The sequence below is a fragment of the Heterodontus francisci genome, unplaced genomic scaffold (genome assembly GCF_036365525.1).
Source record: "Heterodontus francisci isolate sHetFra1 unplaced genomic scaffold, sHetFra1.hap1 HAP1_SCAFFOLD_966, whole genome shotgun sequence".
Classification (NCBI taxonomy): domain Eukaryota; kingdom Metazoa; phylum Chordata; class Chondrichthyes; order Heterodontiformes; family Heterodontidae; genus Heterodontus; species Heterodontus francisci.
Window position 1 is genome coordinate 127,774 of NW_027141439.1, and position 18,216 is coordinate 145,989.

Here is an 18,216-nt window from a genome sequence, read left to right on the forward strand (position 1 = left end):
ATTATGGAGAAGAGCAGCCCCTGTGTATATTATGGAGAAGAGCAGCCCCTGTGTATATTATGGAGAAGAGCAGCCCCTGTGTATATTATGGAGAAGAGCAGCCCCTGTGTATATTATGGAGAAGAGCAGCCCCTGTGTATATTATGGAGAAGAGCAGCCCCTGTGTATATTATGGAGAAGAGCAGCCCCTGTGTATATTATGGAGAAGAGCAGCTCCTGTGTATATTATAGAGAATAGCAGTCCCTCTGTATATTATAGAGAATAGCAGTCCCTCTGTATATTATAGAGAATAGCAGTCCCTCTGTATATTATAGAGAATAGCAGTCCCTCTGTATATTATAGAGAATAGCAGTCCCTCTGTATATTATAGAGAATAGCAGTCCCTCTGTATATTATGGAGAATAGCAGTCCCTCTGTATATTATGGAGAAGAGCAGCCCCTGTGTATATTATGGAGAAGAGCAGCCCCTGTGTATATTATGGAGAAGAGCAGCCCCTGTGTATATTATGGAGAAGAGCAGCCCCTGTGTATATTATGGAGAAGAGCAGCCCCTGTGTATATTATGGAGAAGAGCAGCCCCTGTGTATATTATGGAGAAGAGCAGCCCCTGTGTATATTATGGAGAAGAGCAGCCCCTGTGTATATTATGGAGAAGAGCAGCCCCTGTGTATATTATGGAGAAGAGCAGCCCCTGTGTATATTATGGAGAAGAGCAGCCCCTGTGTATATTATGGAGAAGAGCAGCCCCTGTGTATATTATGGAGAAGAGCAGCCCCTGTGTATATTATGGAGAAGAGCAGCCCCTGTGTATATTATGGAGAATAGCTGCCCGTGAATGTATTATCGAGAATAGCTGCCCCTGTGTGTCTCATCGAGAATCGCAGCCCCTGTTTATATTATAGAGAAAAGCAGCTCCTGTCTATATTATTGGAGAATAGAAGCCCCTGTGTATTTTATAGGGAATAGCTGCCGCTGTGTATATTATAGAGAATAGCTGCCCCTTTGTATATTATAGAGAATAGCAGCTCCTGTGTATATTATAGAGAATAGCAGCTCCTGTGTATATTATAGAGAATAGCAGCTCCTGTGTATATTATAGAGAATAGCTGCCCCTGTGTATATTATAGAGAGTAGCAGTCCCTGTGTATATTATAGAGATTAGCTGCCCCTGTGTGTCTCATCGAGAAGCGCAGCCCCTGTTTATATTATAGAGAATAGCAGCTCCTGTCTATATTATTAGAGAATAGAAGCCCCTGTGTATTTTATAGGGAATAGCTGCCGCTGTGTATATTATAGAGAATAGCTGCCCCTTTGTATATTATAGAGAATAGCAGCTCCTGTGTATATTATGGAGAATAGCAGCTCCTGTGTATATTATGGAGAATAGCAGCTCCTGTGTATATTATGGAGAATAGCAGCTCCTGTGTATATTATGGAGAATAGCAGCTCCTGTGTATATTATGGAGAATAGCAGCTCCTGTGTATATTATGGAGAATAGCAGCCCCTGTGTATATTATAGAGAATAGCAGCCCCTGTGTATATTATAGAGAATAGCAGTCCCTTTGTATATAATAGAGAATAGCAGCCCCTGTGTATATTATAGAGAATAGCAGCCCCTGTGTATATTATAGAGAATAGCAGCCCCTGTGTATATTATAGAGAATAGCAGCTCCTGTGTATATTATAGAGAATAGCAGTCCCTGTGTATATTATAGAGAATAGCAGTCCCTCTGTATATTATGGAGAATAGCAGTCCCTGTGTATATTATAGAGAATAGCAGCCCCTGTGTATATTATAGAGAAGAGCAGTCCCTCTGTAAATTATGGAGAATAGCAGTCCCTGTGTATATTATACAGAATAGCAGCCCCTGTGTATATTATAGAGAAGAGCAGTCCCTCTGTATATTATAGAGAATAGCAGTCCCTCTGTATATTATAGAGAATAGCAGTCCCTCTGTATATTATAGAGAATAGCAGTCCCTCTGTATATTATAGAGAATAGCAGTCCCTGTGTATATTATAGAGAATAGCAGTCCCTGTGTATATTATAGAGAATAGCAGTCCCTCTGTATATTATGGAGAATAGCAGTCCCTGTGTATATTATAGAGAATAGCAGCCCCTGTGTATATTATAGAGAAGAGCAGTACCTCTGTAAATTATGGAGAATAGCAGTCCCTGTGTATATTATACAGAATAGCAGCCCCTGTGTATATTATAGAGAAGAGCAGTCCCTCTGTATATTATAGAGAATAGCAGTCCCTCTGTATATTATAGAGAATAGCAGTCCCTCTGTATATTATAGAGAATAGCAGTCCCTCTGTATATTATAGAGAATAGCAGTCCCTGTGTATATTATAGAGAATAGCAGTCCCTGTGTATATTATAGAGAATAGCAGTCCCTGTGTATATTATAGAGAATAGCAGTCCCTCTGTATATTATGGAGAATAGCAGTCCCTGTGTATATTATAGAGAATAGCAGCCCCTGTGTATATTATAGAGAAGAGCAGTACCTCTGTAAATTATGGAGAATAGCAGTCCCTGTGTATATTATACAGAATAGCAGCCCCTGTGTATATTATAGAGAAGAGCAGTCCCTCTGTATATTATAGAGAATAGCAGTCCCTCTGTATATTATAGAGAATAGCAGTCCCTCTGTATATTATAGAGAATAGCAGTCCCTCTGTATATTATAGAGAATAGCAGTCCCTCTGTATATTATAGAGAATAGCAGTCCCTCTGTATATTATAGAGAATAGCAGCCCCTGTGTATATTATAGAGAATAGCAGTCCCTCTGTATATTATAGAGAATAGCAGTCCCTCTGTATATTATAGAGAATAGCAGTCCCTCTGTATATTATAGAGAATAGCAGTCCCTCTGTATATTATAGAGAATAGCAGTCCCTCTGTATATTATAGAGAATAGCAGTCCCTCTGTATATTATAGAGAATAGCAGTCCCTCTGTATATTATAGAGAATAGCAGTCCCTCTGTATATTATAGAGAATAGCAGTCCCTCTGTATATTATAGAGAATAGCAGTCCCTCTGTATATTATAGAGAATAGCAGTCCCTCTGTATATTATAGAGAATAGCAGTCCCTGTGTATATTATAGAGAATCGCGGTCCCTGTGTGTATCATAGAGAATAGTAGCCCTTGTGTGTATTATCGAGAATAGCTGCCCCTGTGTATATTCTCGAGAATAGCAGTCCCTGTGTATATTCTCGAGAATAGCTGCCCCTGTGTATATTATAGAGAATAGCAGCCCCTGTGTATATTATGGAGAAGAGCAGTCCCTCTGTATATTATAGAGAATAGCAGTCCCTCTGTATATTATAGAGAATAGCAGTCCCTCTGTATATTATAGAGAATAGCAGTCCCTCTGTATATTATAGAGAATAGCAGTCCCTCTGTATATTATAGAGAATAGCAGTCCCTCTGTATATTATAGAGAATAGCAGTCCCTCTGTATATTATAGAGAATAGCAGTCCCTCTGTATATTATAGAGAATAGCAGTCCCTCTGTATATTATAGAGAATAGCAGTCCCTCTGTATATTATAGAGAATAGCAGTCCCTCTGTATATTATAGAGAATAGCAGTCCCTCTGTATATTATAGAGAATAGCAGTCCCTCTGTATATTATAGAGAATAGCAGTCCCTCTGTATATTATGGAGAATAGCAGTCCCTCTGTATATTATGGAGAATAGCAGTCCCTCTGTATATTATGGAGAAGAGCAGCCCCTGTGTATATTATGGAGAAGAGCAGCCCCTGTGTATATTATGGAGAAGAGCAGCCCCTGTGTATATTATGGAGAAGAGCAGCCCCTGTGTATATTATGGAGAAGAGCAGTCCCTGTGTATATTATAGAGATTAGCTGCCCCTGTGTGTCTCATCGAGAAGCGCAGCCCCTGTTTATATTATAGAGAATAGCAGCTCCTGTCTATATTATTAGAGAATAGAAGCCCCTGTGTATTTTATAGGGAATAGCTGCCGCTGTGTATATTATAGAGAATAGCTGCCCCTTTGTATATTATAGAGAATAGCAGCTCCTGTGTATATTATAGAGAATAGCAGCTCCTGTGTATATTATGGAGAATAGCAGCTCCTGTGTATATTATGGAGAATAGCAGCTCCTGTGTATATTATGGAGAATAGCAGCCCCTGTGTATATTATGGAGAATAGCAGCCCCTGTGTATATTATAGAGAATAGCAGTCCCTTTGTATATAATAGAGAATAGCAGCCCCTGTGTATATTATAGAGAATAGCAGCCCCTGTGTATATTATAGAGAATAGCAGCCCCTGTGTATATTATAGAGAATAGCAGCTCCTGTGTATATTATAGAGAATAGCAGTCCCTGTGTATATTATAGAGAATAGCAGTCCCTCTGTATATTATGGAGAATAGCAGTCCCTGTGTATATTATAGAGAATAGCAGCCCCTGTGTATATTATAGAGAAGAGCAGTCCCTCTGTAAATTATGGAGAATAGCAGTCCCTGTGTATATTATACAGAATAGCAGCCCCTGTGTATATTATAGAGAAGAGCAGTCCCTCTGTATATTATAGAGAATAGCAGTCCCTCTGTATATTATAGAGAATAGCAGTCCCTCTGTATATTATAGAGAATAGCAGTCCCTCTGTATATTATAGAGAATAGCAGTCCCTGTGTATATTATAGAGAATAGCAGTCCCTGTGTATATTATAGAGAATAGCAGTCCCTCTGTATATTATGGAGAATAGCAGTCCCTGTGTATATTATAGAGAATAGCAGCCCCTGTGTATATTATAGAGAAGAGCAGTACCTCTGTAAATTATGGAGAATAGCAGTCCCTGTGTATATTATACAGAATAGCAGCCCCTGTGTATATTATAGAGAAGAGCAGTCCCTCTGTATATTATAGAGAATAGCAGTCCCTCTGTATATTATAGAGAATAGCAGTCCCTCTGTATATTATAGAGAATAGCAGTCCCTCTGTATATTATAGAGAATAGCAGTCCCTCTGTATATTATAGAGAATAGCAGTCCCTCTGTATATTATAGAGAATAGCAGTCCCTCTGTATATTATAGAGAATAGCAGTCCCTCTGTATATTATAGAGAATAGCAGTCCCTCTGTATATTATAGAGAATAGCAGTCCCTCTGTATATTATAGAGAATAGCAGTCCCTCTGTATATTATAGAGAATAGCAGTCCCTCTGTATATTATAGAGAATAGCAGTCCCTCTGTATATTATAGAGAATAGCAGCCCCTGTGTATATTATGGAGAAGAGCAGCCCCTGTGTATATTATGGAGAAGAGCAGCCCCTGTGTATATTATACAGAATAGCAGCCCCTGTGTATATTATAGAGAATAGCAGCCCCTGTGTATATTATAGAGAATCGCAGCTCCTGTGTATATTATACAGAATAGCAGTCCCTCTGTATATTATAGAGAAGAGCAGTCCCTCTGTATATTATACAGAATAGCAGCTCCTGCGTATATTATACAGAATAGCAGCCCCTGTGTATATTATAGAGAAGAGCAGTCCCTCTGTATATTATAGAGAATAGCAGCCCCTGTGTATATTATAGAGAAGAGCAGTCCCTCTGTATATTATGGAGAATAGCAGCCCCTGTGTATATTATCGAGAATAGCAGCCCCTGTGTATATTATAGAGAAGAGCAGTCCCTCTGTAAATTATGGAGAATAGCAGTCCCTGTGTATATTATGGAGAATAGCAGCCCCTGTGTATATTATGGAGAATAGCAGCCCCTGTGTATATTATGGAGAATTGCAGCCCCTGTATGTATTATCGAGTATAGCTGCCCCTGTGTGTCTCATCGAGAATCGCAGTCCCTGTGTATATTATGGAGAATAGCAGCTCCTGTGTATTTTATAGGGAATAGCAGCCCCTGTGTATATTATAGAGAATAGCAGCCCCTCTGTATATTATAGAGAATCGCAGTCCCTCTGTATATTATAGAGAATAGCAGTCCCTGTGTATATCATTGAGAATAGCAGTCCCTGTGTATATCATTGAGAATAGCAGTCCCTCTGTATATTATAGAGAATAGCAGCCCCTGTGTATATTATAGAGAAGAGCAGTCCCTCTGTAAATTATGGAGAATAGCAGTCCCTGTGTATATTATACAGAATAGCAGCCCCTGTGTATATTATAGAGAAGAGCAGTCCCTCTGTATATTATCGAGAATAGCAGCTCCTGTCTATATTATTAGAGAATAGAAGCTCCTGTATGTATTATGGACAATAGCAGTCCCTCTGTATATTATAGAGAATAGCAGTCCCGGTGTATATTATAGAGAATAGCAGTCCCTCTGTATATTATCGAGAATAGCAGCTCCTGTCTATATTATAGAGAATAGCAGCTCCTGTCTATATTATTAGAGAATAGCAGTCCCTGTGTATATTATAGAGAATAGCAGCCCCTGTGTATATTATAGAGAATAGCAGTCCCGGTGTATATTATAGAGAATAGCAGTCCCTGTGCAGTCCCTGTGTATATTATCGAGAATAGCAGCTCCTGTCTATATTATAGAGAATAGCAGCTCCTGTCTATATTATTAGAGAATAGCAGTCCCTGTGTATATTATAGAGAATAGCAGCCCCTGTGTATATTATAGAGAATAGCAGCCCCTGTGTATATTATAGAGAATAGCAGCCCCTGTGTATATTATAGAGAATAGCAGACCCTGTGTATATTATAGAGAATAGCAGCCCCTGTGTATATTATAGAGAATAGCAGACCCTGTGTATATTATAGAGAATAGCAGACCCTGTGTATATTATCGAGAATAGCAGTCCCTGTGTATATTATAGAGAATAGCAGTCCCTGTGTATATTATCGAGAATAGCAGCTCCTGTCTATATTATAGAGAATAGCAGCTCCTGTCTATATTATTAGAGAATAGCAGTCCCTGTGTATATTATAGAGAATAGCAGCCCCTGTGTATATTATAGAGAATAGCAGCCCCTGTGTATATTATAGAGAATAGCAGACCCTGTGTATATTATAGAGAATAGCAGACCCTGTGTATATTATAGAGAATAGCAGCCCTGTGTACATTATAGAGAATAGCAGTCCCTGTGTATATTATAGAGAATAGCAGACCCTGTGTATATTATAGAGAATAGCTGTCCCTGTGTATATTATAGAGAATAGCAGACCCTGTGTATATTATAGAGAATAGCTGTCCCTGTGTATATTATAGAGAATAGCAGACCCTGTGTATATTATAGAGAATAGCAGCCCTGCGTATATTATAGAGAATAGCAGACCCTGTGTATATTATAGAGAATAGCTGTCCCTGTGTATATTATAGAGAATAGCAGACCCCGTGTATATTGTCGGGTATAACTGGCCCTGACTGAGTTTTACTGTCCCTGAGCCGAACCTGTGACTCTCTTGGTCACCGAGTCTCAGCTGCTTGTTTGTGAAACTGTGCAATTCTCCAAGGCTGTAACAACCCAGTTGTTGTGCTCCATGTTTATTAAACAGTGTAGTGCTGAGTGCTCACTTGCTGTGTATAAAGTGTTTTTTTCTCTATTTTTAGTGTTCATTCCCTTCAATAACTCTATTATGTTGGGGAGTGGTCTCGGCTAATGAACAGACACCTGGAAGGTGGGAGTGTGACCCCGCAGAGAGTAACTGTCGGTTCATGATCAGGAGTAGTGAGTGGCTGTGCTCACAAAGGTCCAGTCCTCAAGTTAAGATTTAAAAAGTCTGGAGAGCTTTAACTATTTCTCAGTGTTTGCGAAATATTGAAGAACATTGATTCGTCCTCACACTCCAGGGTTGACCTGTTTACTGGGGATGAGGTTGCAGGGAAGAAGCATTGCAGCCTGCTGACGTTTGTATTGCTTGTGTTTAGCCTGTGTGCTGAAACTGCTGCTGTCTGTCACTGAGACCTAGAGCACAAGAAGGGTTGAAAGTACAGAGTCCACATTTGCTGCCTCCGTCACATTCTCAATATTAATCTAGAGAACAGTGTTGCTGACAACAAATTACTAAAGGAGACTTAGTCAAAGAGTTTAATGACATTTCTCAAAGACAGGCACCTCTGTGGTTTGGGCACGTGTCTTGGGAGGATGATGGGCAAATTCCACAGGATATTTTGTGTAAAAAACTTGCAGATGTTTGGAGGCTGCTCGGCTCAGGTCCCAAGATGAAAAGAGAAAGTGCTCAGAAAATACTCAGCAGGTCAGGCAGCATCTGTGGAGAGAGAAACTGAGTTAATGTTTCAGGTTGATGGCCTGTTATCAGAGTTCCAAAATGTTTGCAGGAGGGACTTGACAACCTTTATTATCAAGAGCACAAACTGGGAATGTGATTTAGAATAGGCCACACTGGAGAGCTGCCTCTGCGGACCAGATACTGAGAGAGGACAAGGGCAGGACAGGAAAGTGCATCAGACTCTCCGGGTTAGTATCCATCTGTTTGTCAGGACCTGAACCATTCCACTCACGATGTTACAGTGAATTGCTGAACTACTCAGTGCTTAAAACAGTCTCTGTCAACGGGTGTCCGTCATACAGCCAGGAAGTAAGAAGCATGAAGTCAGAGATAAAGAATAGTCAGTTCTTTGCCAACTAGAAGGAGTCTGTCTCGGGGAGACGGTGTATTATCGAGAAAGTGAATGAGAGCATTGACAAGCACATGCAGTCCTGGGAGTGGAAATAATCACTGGCTGCATTGCTTACACCAGTGCACAGTTGCATACACCAAGGCATGTACATCCTTTCACACCCGTTTCACATGTGTTCTGTGAGTCACATGAACTGAATTTCTCTATCACTCTCTTTCTCTCCTTCAGTCTCTCCCACTGACACTTGGCTGTCTAGTTTTTCCCCATTGCCTTATATTGCTGTTTTCTTTTCTCTCTCTTTCCCTGTCTCTCATGCTCTCTCTCCTACACGCTCACCTGTTTTTGCTAGCTCTTTTCCCAATACCTCCAGTTTCACATGGGTGTCAACACACTCCCTACTTACTGTCTGTTGTTTTTCTTATGCTTGGCCAATCATGCTTTGTTCCCTTGAGTATCTGTTTCATAGCAGGTGCTGCCTAGGGTTGGAGGGGCGTGTGTAGCAGTAGTGTGCGAGCAATGTTGTGAGCAGTAGTGTGCGAGCAGTGTTGTGAGCAGTAGGGTGCAAGCAGTGTTGTGAGCAGCAGTGTGCGAGCTGTATTGAGTGGTCTTGTGAGCAGTCCTGTGTGAGCTGTACTGTGAGTAGTATTGTGAGCAGTAGTGTGCGAGCTGTGTTGTGAGCAGTGTTGTGAGCAGTAGTGTGCGAGCTGTGTTGTGAGCAGTGGTGTTGTGAGCACTAGTGGTGAGCAGTAGTGTTGTGAGCAGTGTGGTGAGCAGTATTGTGTGAACTCTGTTGTGAGCAGTAGTGTGTGAGCTGTATTGAGTGGTCTTGTGAGCAGTAGTGTGGTGAGCAGTGTTGTGAGCAGTAGTGTGTGAGTAGTGTCAGTAGTGTGTGAGCTCTGTTGTGAGCTTTGTTGTGAGCAGTGTGGTGAGCTCTGTTGTGAGCAGTGTGGTGAGCTCTGTTGTGAGCAGTGTGGTGAGTAGTGTTGTGAGCTCTGTGGTGAGCAGTAGTGTGTGAGCTCTGTTGTGAGCTCTGTTGTGAGCAGTGTGGTGAGCTCTGTTGTGAGCAGTGTGGTGAGCAGTGTTGTGAGCTCTGTGGTGAGCAGTAGTGTGTGAGCTCTGTTGTGAGCTCTGTTGTGAGCAGTGTGGTGAGCTCTGTTGTGAGCAGTGTTGTGAGCTCTGTGGTGAGCAGTAGTGTGTGAGCTCTGTTGTGAGCAGTGTGGTGAGCAGTGTTGTGAACTCTGTTGTGAGCAGTGTGGTGAGCTCTGTTGTGAGCAGTGTTGTGAGCTCTATGGTAAGCAGTAGTGTGTGAGCTCTGTTGTGAGCAGTGTGGTGAGCTCTGTTGTGAGCAGTGTTGTGAGCTCTGTGGTAAGCAGTAGTGTGTGAGCTCTGTTGTGAGCAGTGTGGTGAGCTCTGTTGTGAGCAGTGTTGTGAGCTCTGTGGTAAGCAGTAGTGTGGTGAGCTCTGTTGTGAGCAGTGTGGTGAGCTCTGTTGTGAGCAGTGTTGTGAGCTCTGTTGTGAGCAGTGTGGTGAGCTCTGTGGTAAGCAGTAGTGTGTGAGCTCTGTTGTGAGCAGTGTGGTGAGCTCTGTGGTGAGCAGTGTGGTGAGCTCTGTTGTGAGCAGTGTGGTGAGCTCTGTGGTGAGCAGTGTGGTGAGCTCTGTTGTGAGCAGTAGTGTGTGAGCAGTGGTGCTGATTTGCATTGCCAATGGTTCTCCCCCCTCACTGAGCACATACGTGTGTTGATGTCGAATAGCCTGTTGTGATTCAGACTCGAACTCAGTCAGTTGTGCCGGAGCATCTTCCCTGCTCGACACAGCCTCTTCATCAGAGATCACCGTGGTCCCCGAGTGCTGCCTTTGATGGATTGCCTGCAGTGGTGAGTTGCAGGAACCAGCATTTCCATTGTTTGCCACTAGCTCAGTATCGGGCCCTGACTGCAAGCAGCTGTCGTTTGGCTTTGTTACTTACTCTCAGGATTCAGCTCTCCTGCACATCCTGCTCACTGCTCCTGATACTTGCTCTCTCCTCTTCAGTCTGTGCTGTGTAATGAGCTGCTGCATCCGACACTGAAGCAAAACACCAGTGAACATGGAACCCCTCAGCCATCATGGCTTGCCTCGTCTCTCCTGGATCGACACTCTCTACAGCAGTATGTCTCTCTCTCTCTCTTTCTATCTCTGCGTTGATCGGTTCTTGCCTATTTGCGTCCCATTGTGCTGAACTGTGCGCGAATTGTCCCTGATTCACCGCATCTTGCTGAAAGGTGTTAGAAATAAACTCTGCATGCCGTCCCTGGCATTCAGCACAATGTAACCGGGGTTGTGTGAAATGTTTACACTGTGCCCATTTCAACTGCGACTAACTCCAGGCTGTACAATTCGAACCACCCTTGCCAAACCTGAGTTGTGTCAGGAGAGACCAATCAGATCTGTACAACACTGGGCCACAGTACTGGTGGGGACAGGTCTGTCACTGTGTAACACTGGGGTACAGTACTGGTGGGGACAGGTCTGTCACTGTATAACACTGGGCCACAGTACTGGTGGGGACAGGTCTGTCACTGTATAACACTGGGTACAGTACTGGTGGGGACAGGTCTGTCACTGTATAACACTGGGCCACAGTACTGGTGGGGACAGGTCTGTCACTGTATAACACTGGGTACAGTACTGGTGGGGACAGGTCTGTCACTGTGTAACACTGGTGTACATAACTGGTGGGGACAGGTCTGTCACTGTATAACACTGGGCCACAGTACTGGTGGGGACAGGTCTGTCACTGTATAACACTGGGTACAGTACTGGTGGGGACAGGTCTGTCACTGTGTAACACTGGTGTACATAACTGGTGGGGACAGGTCTGTCACTGTATAACACTGGTGTACATAACTGGTGGGGACAGGTCTGTCACTGTATAACACTGGGGCACAGTACTGGTGGGGACAGGTCTGTCACTGTATAACACTGGTGTACATAACTGGTGGGGACAGGTCTGTCACTGTATAACACTGGGGCACAGTACTGGTGGGGACAGGTCTGTCACTGTATAACACTGGTGTACATAACTGGTGGGGACAGGTCTGTCACTGTATAACACTGGGGCACAGTACTGGTGGGGACAGGTCTGTCACTGTATAACACTGGTGTACATAACTGGTGGGGACAGGTCTGTCACTGTATAACACTGGTGTACATAACTGGTGGGGACAGGTCTGTCACTGTGTAACACTGGGGTACAGTCCTGGTGGGGACAGGTCTGTCCCTGTACAACACTGCGGTACAGTACTTGTGGGGACAGGTCTGTCACTGTGTAACACTGGGGTACAGTACCGGTGGCGACAGTTCTGTCACTGCATAACACTGTGGTACAGTACTGGTGGGGACAGGTCTATCACTGTATAATACTAGGGTACAGTACTGGTGGCGACAGGTCTGTCACTGTGTAAGACTGGGGTACAGTACCGGTGGCGACAGTTCTGTCGCTGTATAACACTGGGGTACAGTACTGGTGGGGACAGGTCTGTCAATGTGTAACACTAGGGTACAGCACTGGTGGGGACAGGTCTGTCACTGTGTAACACTGGGGTACAGTACTGGTGGGGACAGGTCTGTCACTGTATAATACTAGGGTACAGTACTGGTGGCGACAGGTCTGTCACTGTGTAAGACTGGGGTACAGTACCGGTGGCGACAGTTCTGTCACTGTATAACACTGGGGTACAGTACTGGTGGCGACAGGTCTGTCACTGTGTAAGACTGGGGTACAGTACCGGTGGCGACAGTTCTGTCGCTGTATAACACTGGGGTACAGTACTGGTGGGGACAGGTCTGTCAATGTGTAACACTAGGGTACAGCACTGGTGGGGACAGGTCTGTCACTGTGTAACACTGGGGTACAGTACTGGTGGGGACAGGTCTGTCACTGTATAATACTAGGGTACAGTACTGGTGGCGACAGGTCTGTCACTGTGTAAGACTGGGGTACAGTACCGGTGGCGACAGTTCTGTCACTGTATAACACTGGGGTACAGTACTGGTGGGGACAGGTCTATCACTGTATAATACTAGGGTACAGTACTGGTGGCGACAGGTCTGTCACTGTGTAAAACTGGGGTATAGTTCCGGTGGGGTCAGTTCTGTCACTGGAAACACTGGGGTACAGTACTGGTGGGGACAGGTATGTCACTGTATCACACTGGGGTACAGTACTGGTGGGGACAGGTCTGTCACTGTATAACACTGGGGTACAGTACAGGTGGGGACAGGTCTGTCACTGTGCAACACTGCAGTACAGTACTGGTGGGGACAGGTCTGTCACTGTATAACACTGGGGTACAGTACAGGTGGGGACAGGTCTGTCACTGTGCAACACTGCAGTACAGTACTGGTGGGGACAGGTCTGTCACTGTATAACACTGGGGTACAGTACTGGTGGGGACAGGTCTGTCACTGTATAACACTGGGGCACAGTACTGGTGGGGACAGGTCTGTCACTGTATAACACTGGGGTAGAGCACTGGTGTGGACAGGTCTGTCACTGTATAACACTGGGGTACAGTACAGGTGGGGACAGGCCTGTCACTGTATAACACTGGGGGACAGCACTGGTGGGGACAGGTCTGTCACTGTATAACACTGGGGTACAGTACTGGTGGGGACAGGACAATCACTGTATAACACTGGGGTCCAGCACTGGTGGGGACAGGTCTGTCACTGTGTAACACTGGGGTCCAGTACTGGTGGGGACAGGTCTGTCACTGTATAACACTGGGGTACAGTAATGGTGGTGACTGGTCTGTCACTGCATAACACTGGGTAACAGTACTGGTGGGTCAGGTCTGTCTCTGTATAACACTGGGGTACAGTACAGGTGGGGACTGGTCTGTCACTGGAAAACACTGCGGTACAGGACTGGTGGGTCAGTTCTGTCACTGGAAACACTGGGGTACAGTACTGGTGGGGACAGGTGTGTCACTGTGTAACACTGGGGTCCAGTACTGGTGGGGACAGGTCTGTCACTGCATAACACTGGGGTCCAGTACTGGTGGGGACAGGTCTGTCACTGTATAACACTGGGGTACAGTACCGGTGGGGACAGGTCTGTCACTGTATAACACTGGGGTACAGTCCTGGTGGGTCAGGTCTGTCACTGTTTCACACTGGGTACAGTACTGGTGGGTCAGGTCTGTCACTGGAAACACTTGGGTACAGTGCTGGTGGGGACAGGTATGTCACTGTATCACACTGGGGTACAGTACACTTGGGGACAGGTCTGTCACTGTATAACACTAGGGTACAGTCCTGGTGGGGACAGGATTGTCACTGTATAACACTGGGGTACAGTACTGGTGGGTCAGGTCTATCACTGTGTAACACTGGGATACAGTACTCGTGGGGAGCGGTCTGTCACTGTATAACAGTGGGGAACAGTACTGGTGGGGACAGGTCTGTCTCCGTATAACACTGGTGTACAGTACTGGTGGGTCTGGTGTGTTACTGTGTAACACTGGGGTAGAGTACTGGTGGGGACAGGTCTGTCTTTGTATAACACTGGGGGACAGTACTGGTGGGTCAGGTCTGTCACTGTCCAACACTGGGGTCCAGTACTGGTGGGGACAGATGTCACTGTATAACACTAGGGTACAGTACTGGTGGGGACAGATGTCACTGTATAACACTAGGGTACAGTACTGGTGGGGACAGATGTCACTGTATAACACTGGGGTACAGTACTGGTGGGGACAGGTCTGTCACTGTATAACACTGGGGTACAGTATTGGTGGGGACAGGTCTGTCACTGTATAACACTGCGGTACAGTACTGGTGGGGACAGATCTGTCACTGTATAACACTGGGGTACAGTACTGGTGGGGACTGATCTGTCACTGTATAACACTGGGGTACAGTACTGGTGGGGACACGTCTGGCACTGTGCATAACACTGGTGTACAGTACTGGTGGGGACAGGTCTGTCACTGTATAACACTGGGGTACAGGACTGGTGGGGACAGGTCTGTTTAACAGTGGGGTACAGTTAAGGTGGGGTCAGGTCTGTCTCTGTATAACACTGGGGTACAGTACTGGTGGGGACAGGTCTGTCACTGTATAACACTGGGGTAAAGTACTGGTGGGGACAGATGTCACTGTATAACACTAGGGTACAGTACAGGTGGGGACAGATGTCACTGTATAACACTGGGGTAAAGTTCTGGTGGGGACAGATGTCACTGTCTCACACTGGGGTACAGTACTGGTGGGGACAGGTCTGTCACTGTATAACACTGGGGTACAGTACTGGTGGGGACAGGTCTGTCACTGTATAACACTGGGGTACAGTATTGGTGGGGACAGGTCTGTCACTGTATAACACTGCGGTACAGTACTGGTGGGGACAGATCTGTCACTGTATAACACTGGGGTACAGACCTGGTGGGGACAGGTCTGGCAGTCTGCATAACACTGGTGTACAGCACTGGTGGGGACTGGTCTGTCACTGTATAACACTGGGGTACAGTACTGGTGGGGACAGGTCTGTCACTGTCTAACACTGGGGTCCAGTACTGGTGGAGACAGGTCTGTCACTGTGTAACACTGGGGTACAGTACTGGTGGGGACTGGTCTGTCACTGGAAACACTGGGGTACAGTACTGGTGGGGACACGTCTGTCACTGTGTAACACTGGGGTCCAGTACTGGTGGGGACAGCTCTGTCACTGTATAACACTGAGGTACAGTACTGGTGGGGACAGGTCTGTCACTGTATCACAGTGGGGTACAGTACTGGTGGGGACAGCTCTGTCACTGTATAACACTGGGGTACAGTACTGGTGGGGACAGATCTGTCACTGTATAACAGTGGGATCCAGTACTGGTGGGGACAGGTCTGTCACTGTATAACACTAGCGTACAGTACTGGTGGGTCAGGTCTGTCACTGTATAACACTAGGGTACAGTACTGGTGGGGACAGGTCTGTCACTGTGTAACACTGGGGTACAGTACTGGTGGGGACAGGTCTGTCACTGTGTAACACTGGGGTACAGTACCGGTGGCGACAGTTCTGTCACTGTATAACACTGTGGTGCAGTACTGGTGGGGACAGGTCCATCACTGTATAACACTGGGGTACAGTACTGGTGGCGACAGGTCTGTCACTGTGTAAGACTGGGGTACAGTACCGGTGGCGACAGTTCTGTCACTGTATCACACTGGGGTACAGTACTGGTGGGGACAGGTCTGTCAATGTGTAACACTAGGGTACAGCACTGGTGGGGACAGGTCTGTCACTGTGTAACACTGGGGTACAGTACTGGTGGGGACAGGTCTGTCACTGTATAACACTGGGGCACAGTACTGGTGGGGACAGGTCTGTCACTGTGTAACACTGGTGTTCATAACTGGTGGGGACAGGTCTGTCACTGTATAACACTAGGGTACAGTACTGGTGGGGACAGGTCTGTCACTGTGTAACACTGGGGTACAGTACTGGTGGGGACAGGTCTGTCCCTGTATAACACTGGGGTACAGTACTTGGGACATGTCTGTCACTGTATAACACTGGGGTACAGTACTGGTGGGGACAGGTCTGTCACTGTGTAACACTGGGGGACAGTACCGGTGGCGACAGTTCTGTCACTGTACAACACTGGGGTACAGTACTGGTGGGGACTGGTCTGTCACTGTATAACACGAGGGTACAGTACTGGTGGGGACAGGTCTGTCACTGTGTAACACTGGGGTACAGTACCGGTGGCGACAGTTCTGTCATTGTATAACACTGTGGTACAGTACTGGTGGGGACAGGTCTATCACTGTATAATACTAGGGTACAGTACTGGTGGCGACAGGTCTGTCACTGTGTAAGACTGGGGTACAGTACTGGTGGGGACAGGTCTATCACTGTATAATACTAGGGTACAGTACTGGTGGGGACAGGTCTATCACTGTATTATACTAGGGTACATTACTGGTGGCGACAGGTCTGTCACTGTATAACACTGGGGTACAGTACTGGTGGGGACAGGTCTATCACTGTATTATACTAGGGTACATTACTGGTGGCGACAGGTCTGTCACTGTGTAAAACTGGAGTATTGTTCCGGTGGGGTCAGTTCTGTCACTGGAAACACTGGGGTACAGTACTGGTGGGGACAGGTATGTCACTGTATCACACTGGGGTACAGTACAGGTCTGTCACTGTATAACACTGGGGCACAGTACTGGTGGGGACAGGCCTGTCACTGTATAACACTGGGGTACAGCACTGGTGGGGACAGGTCTGTCACTGTATAACACTGGGGTACAGTACTGGTGGGGACAGGACAATCACTGTATAACACTGGGGTCCAGCACTGCTGGGGACAGGTCTGTCACTGTAAACACTGGGGTACAGTAATGGTGGTGACTGGTCTGTCACTGCATAACACTGGGGTACAGTACTGGTGGGTCAGGTCTGTCACTGTAAACACTGGGGTACAGTAATGGTGGTGACTGGTCTGTCACTGCATAACACTGGGGTCCAGTACTGGTGGGGACAGGTCTGTCACTGTAAACACTGGGGTACAGTAATGGTGGTGACTGGTCTGTCACTGCATAACACTGGGGTACAGTACTGGTGGGTCAGGTCTGTCACTGTATAACACTGGGGTACAGTCCAGGTGGGGACTGGTCTGTCACTGTGTCACACTGGGGTACAGTACTGGTGGGTCAGTTCAGTCACTGTATAACACTGGGGTACAGTACAGGTGGGGACTGGTCTGTCACTGTATAACACTGCGGTACAGTACTGGTGGGTCAGTTCTGTCACTGGAAACACTGGGGTACAGTACTGGTGGGGACAGGACAATCACTGTATAACACGGGTACAGTACAGGTGGGGACAGGTCTGTCACTGTAGAACACTAGGGTACAGTACTGGTGGGGACAGGTCTGTTACTGTAAAGCACTTGGGTACAGTGCCGGTGGGGACAGGTCTGTCACTGTAAAGCACTATGGTACAGTACTGGTGGGGACAGGTCTATCACTGGATAATACTGGGGTCCAGCACTGGTGGGGACAGGTCTGTCACTGTGTAACACTGGGGTCCAGTACTGGTGGGGACAGGTCTGTCACTGTATAACACTGGGGTACAGTACTGGTGGGGACAGATCTGTCACTGTATAACACTGGTGTACAGTACCGGTGCGGACAGGTCTGTCACTGTATAACACTGGGGTACAGTACTGGTGGGGTCAGGTCTGTCACTGGAAACACTTGGGTACAGTACTGGTGGGGACAGGTCTGTCACTGTATAACACTGGGTACAGTACTGGTGGGTCAGGTCTGTCACTGTATAACACTGGGTACAGTACTGGTGGGTCAGGTCTGTCACTGGAAACACTTGTGTGCAGTGCCGGTGGGGACAGGTATGTCACTGTATCACACTGGGGTACAGTACAGGTGGGGACAGGTCTGTTACTGTATAACACTAGGGTACAGTCCTGGTGGGGACAGGATTGTCACTGTATAACACTGGGATACAGTACTGGTGGGGAGCGGTCTGTCTTTCTATGACAGTGGGGTACAGTACTGGTGGGGACAGGTCTGTCTCCGTATAACACTGGTGTACAGTACTGGTGGGTCTGGTGTG

The 18,216-nt window shown here is 46.1% G+C and overlaps 1 protein-coding gene across 1 annotated transcript in view; it reads left to right on the forward strand.

The window, feature by feature from the left end:
• Nucleotides 1–10,536: 10,536 nt before the first annotated feature.
• LOC137363422 (active breakpoint cluster region-related protein-like) overlaps nucleotides 10,537–18,216 on the forward strand; it is a gene marked incomplete at its 3' end in the record, with an annotated part of 87,277 nt that continues 79,597 nt past the window's right edge. Inside the window, exon 1 of the mRNA XM_068027251.1 lies at nucleotides 10,537–10,741. Within this exon, the coding sequence (XP_067883352.1) occupies nucleotides 10,681–10,741 (61 nt within the window). The remainder of the gene's footprint in view (nucleotides 10,742–18,216) is intronic.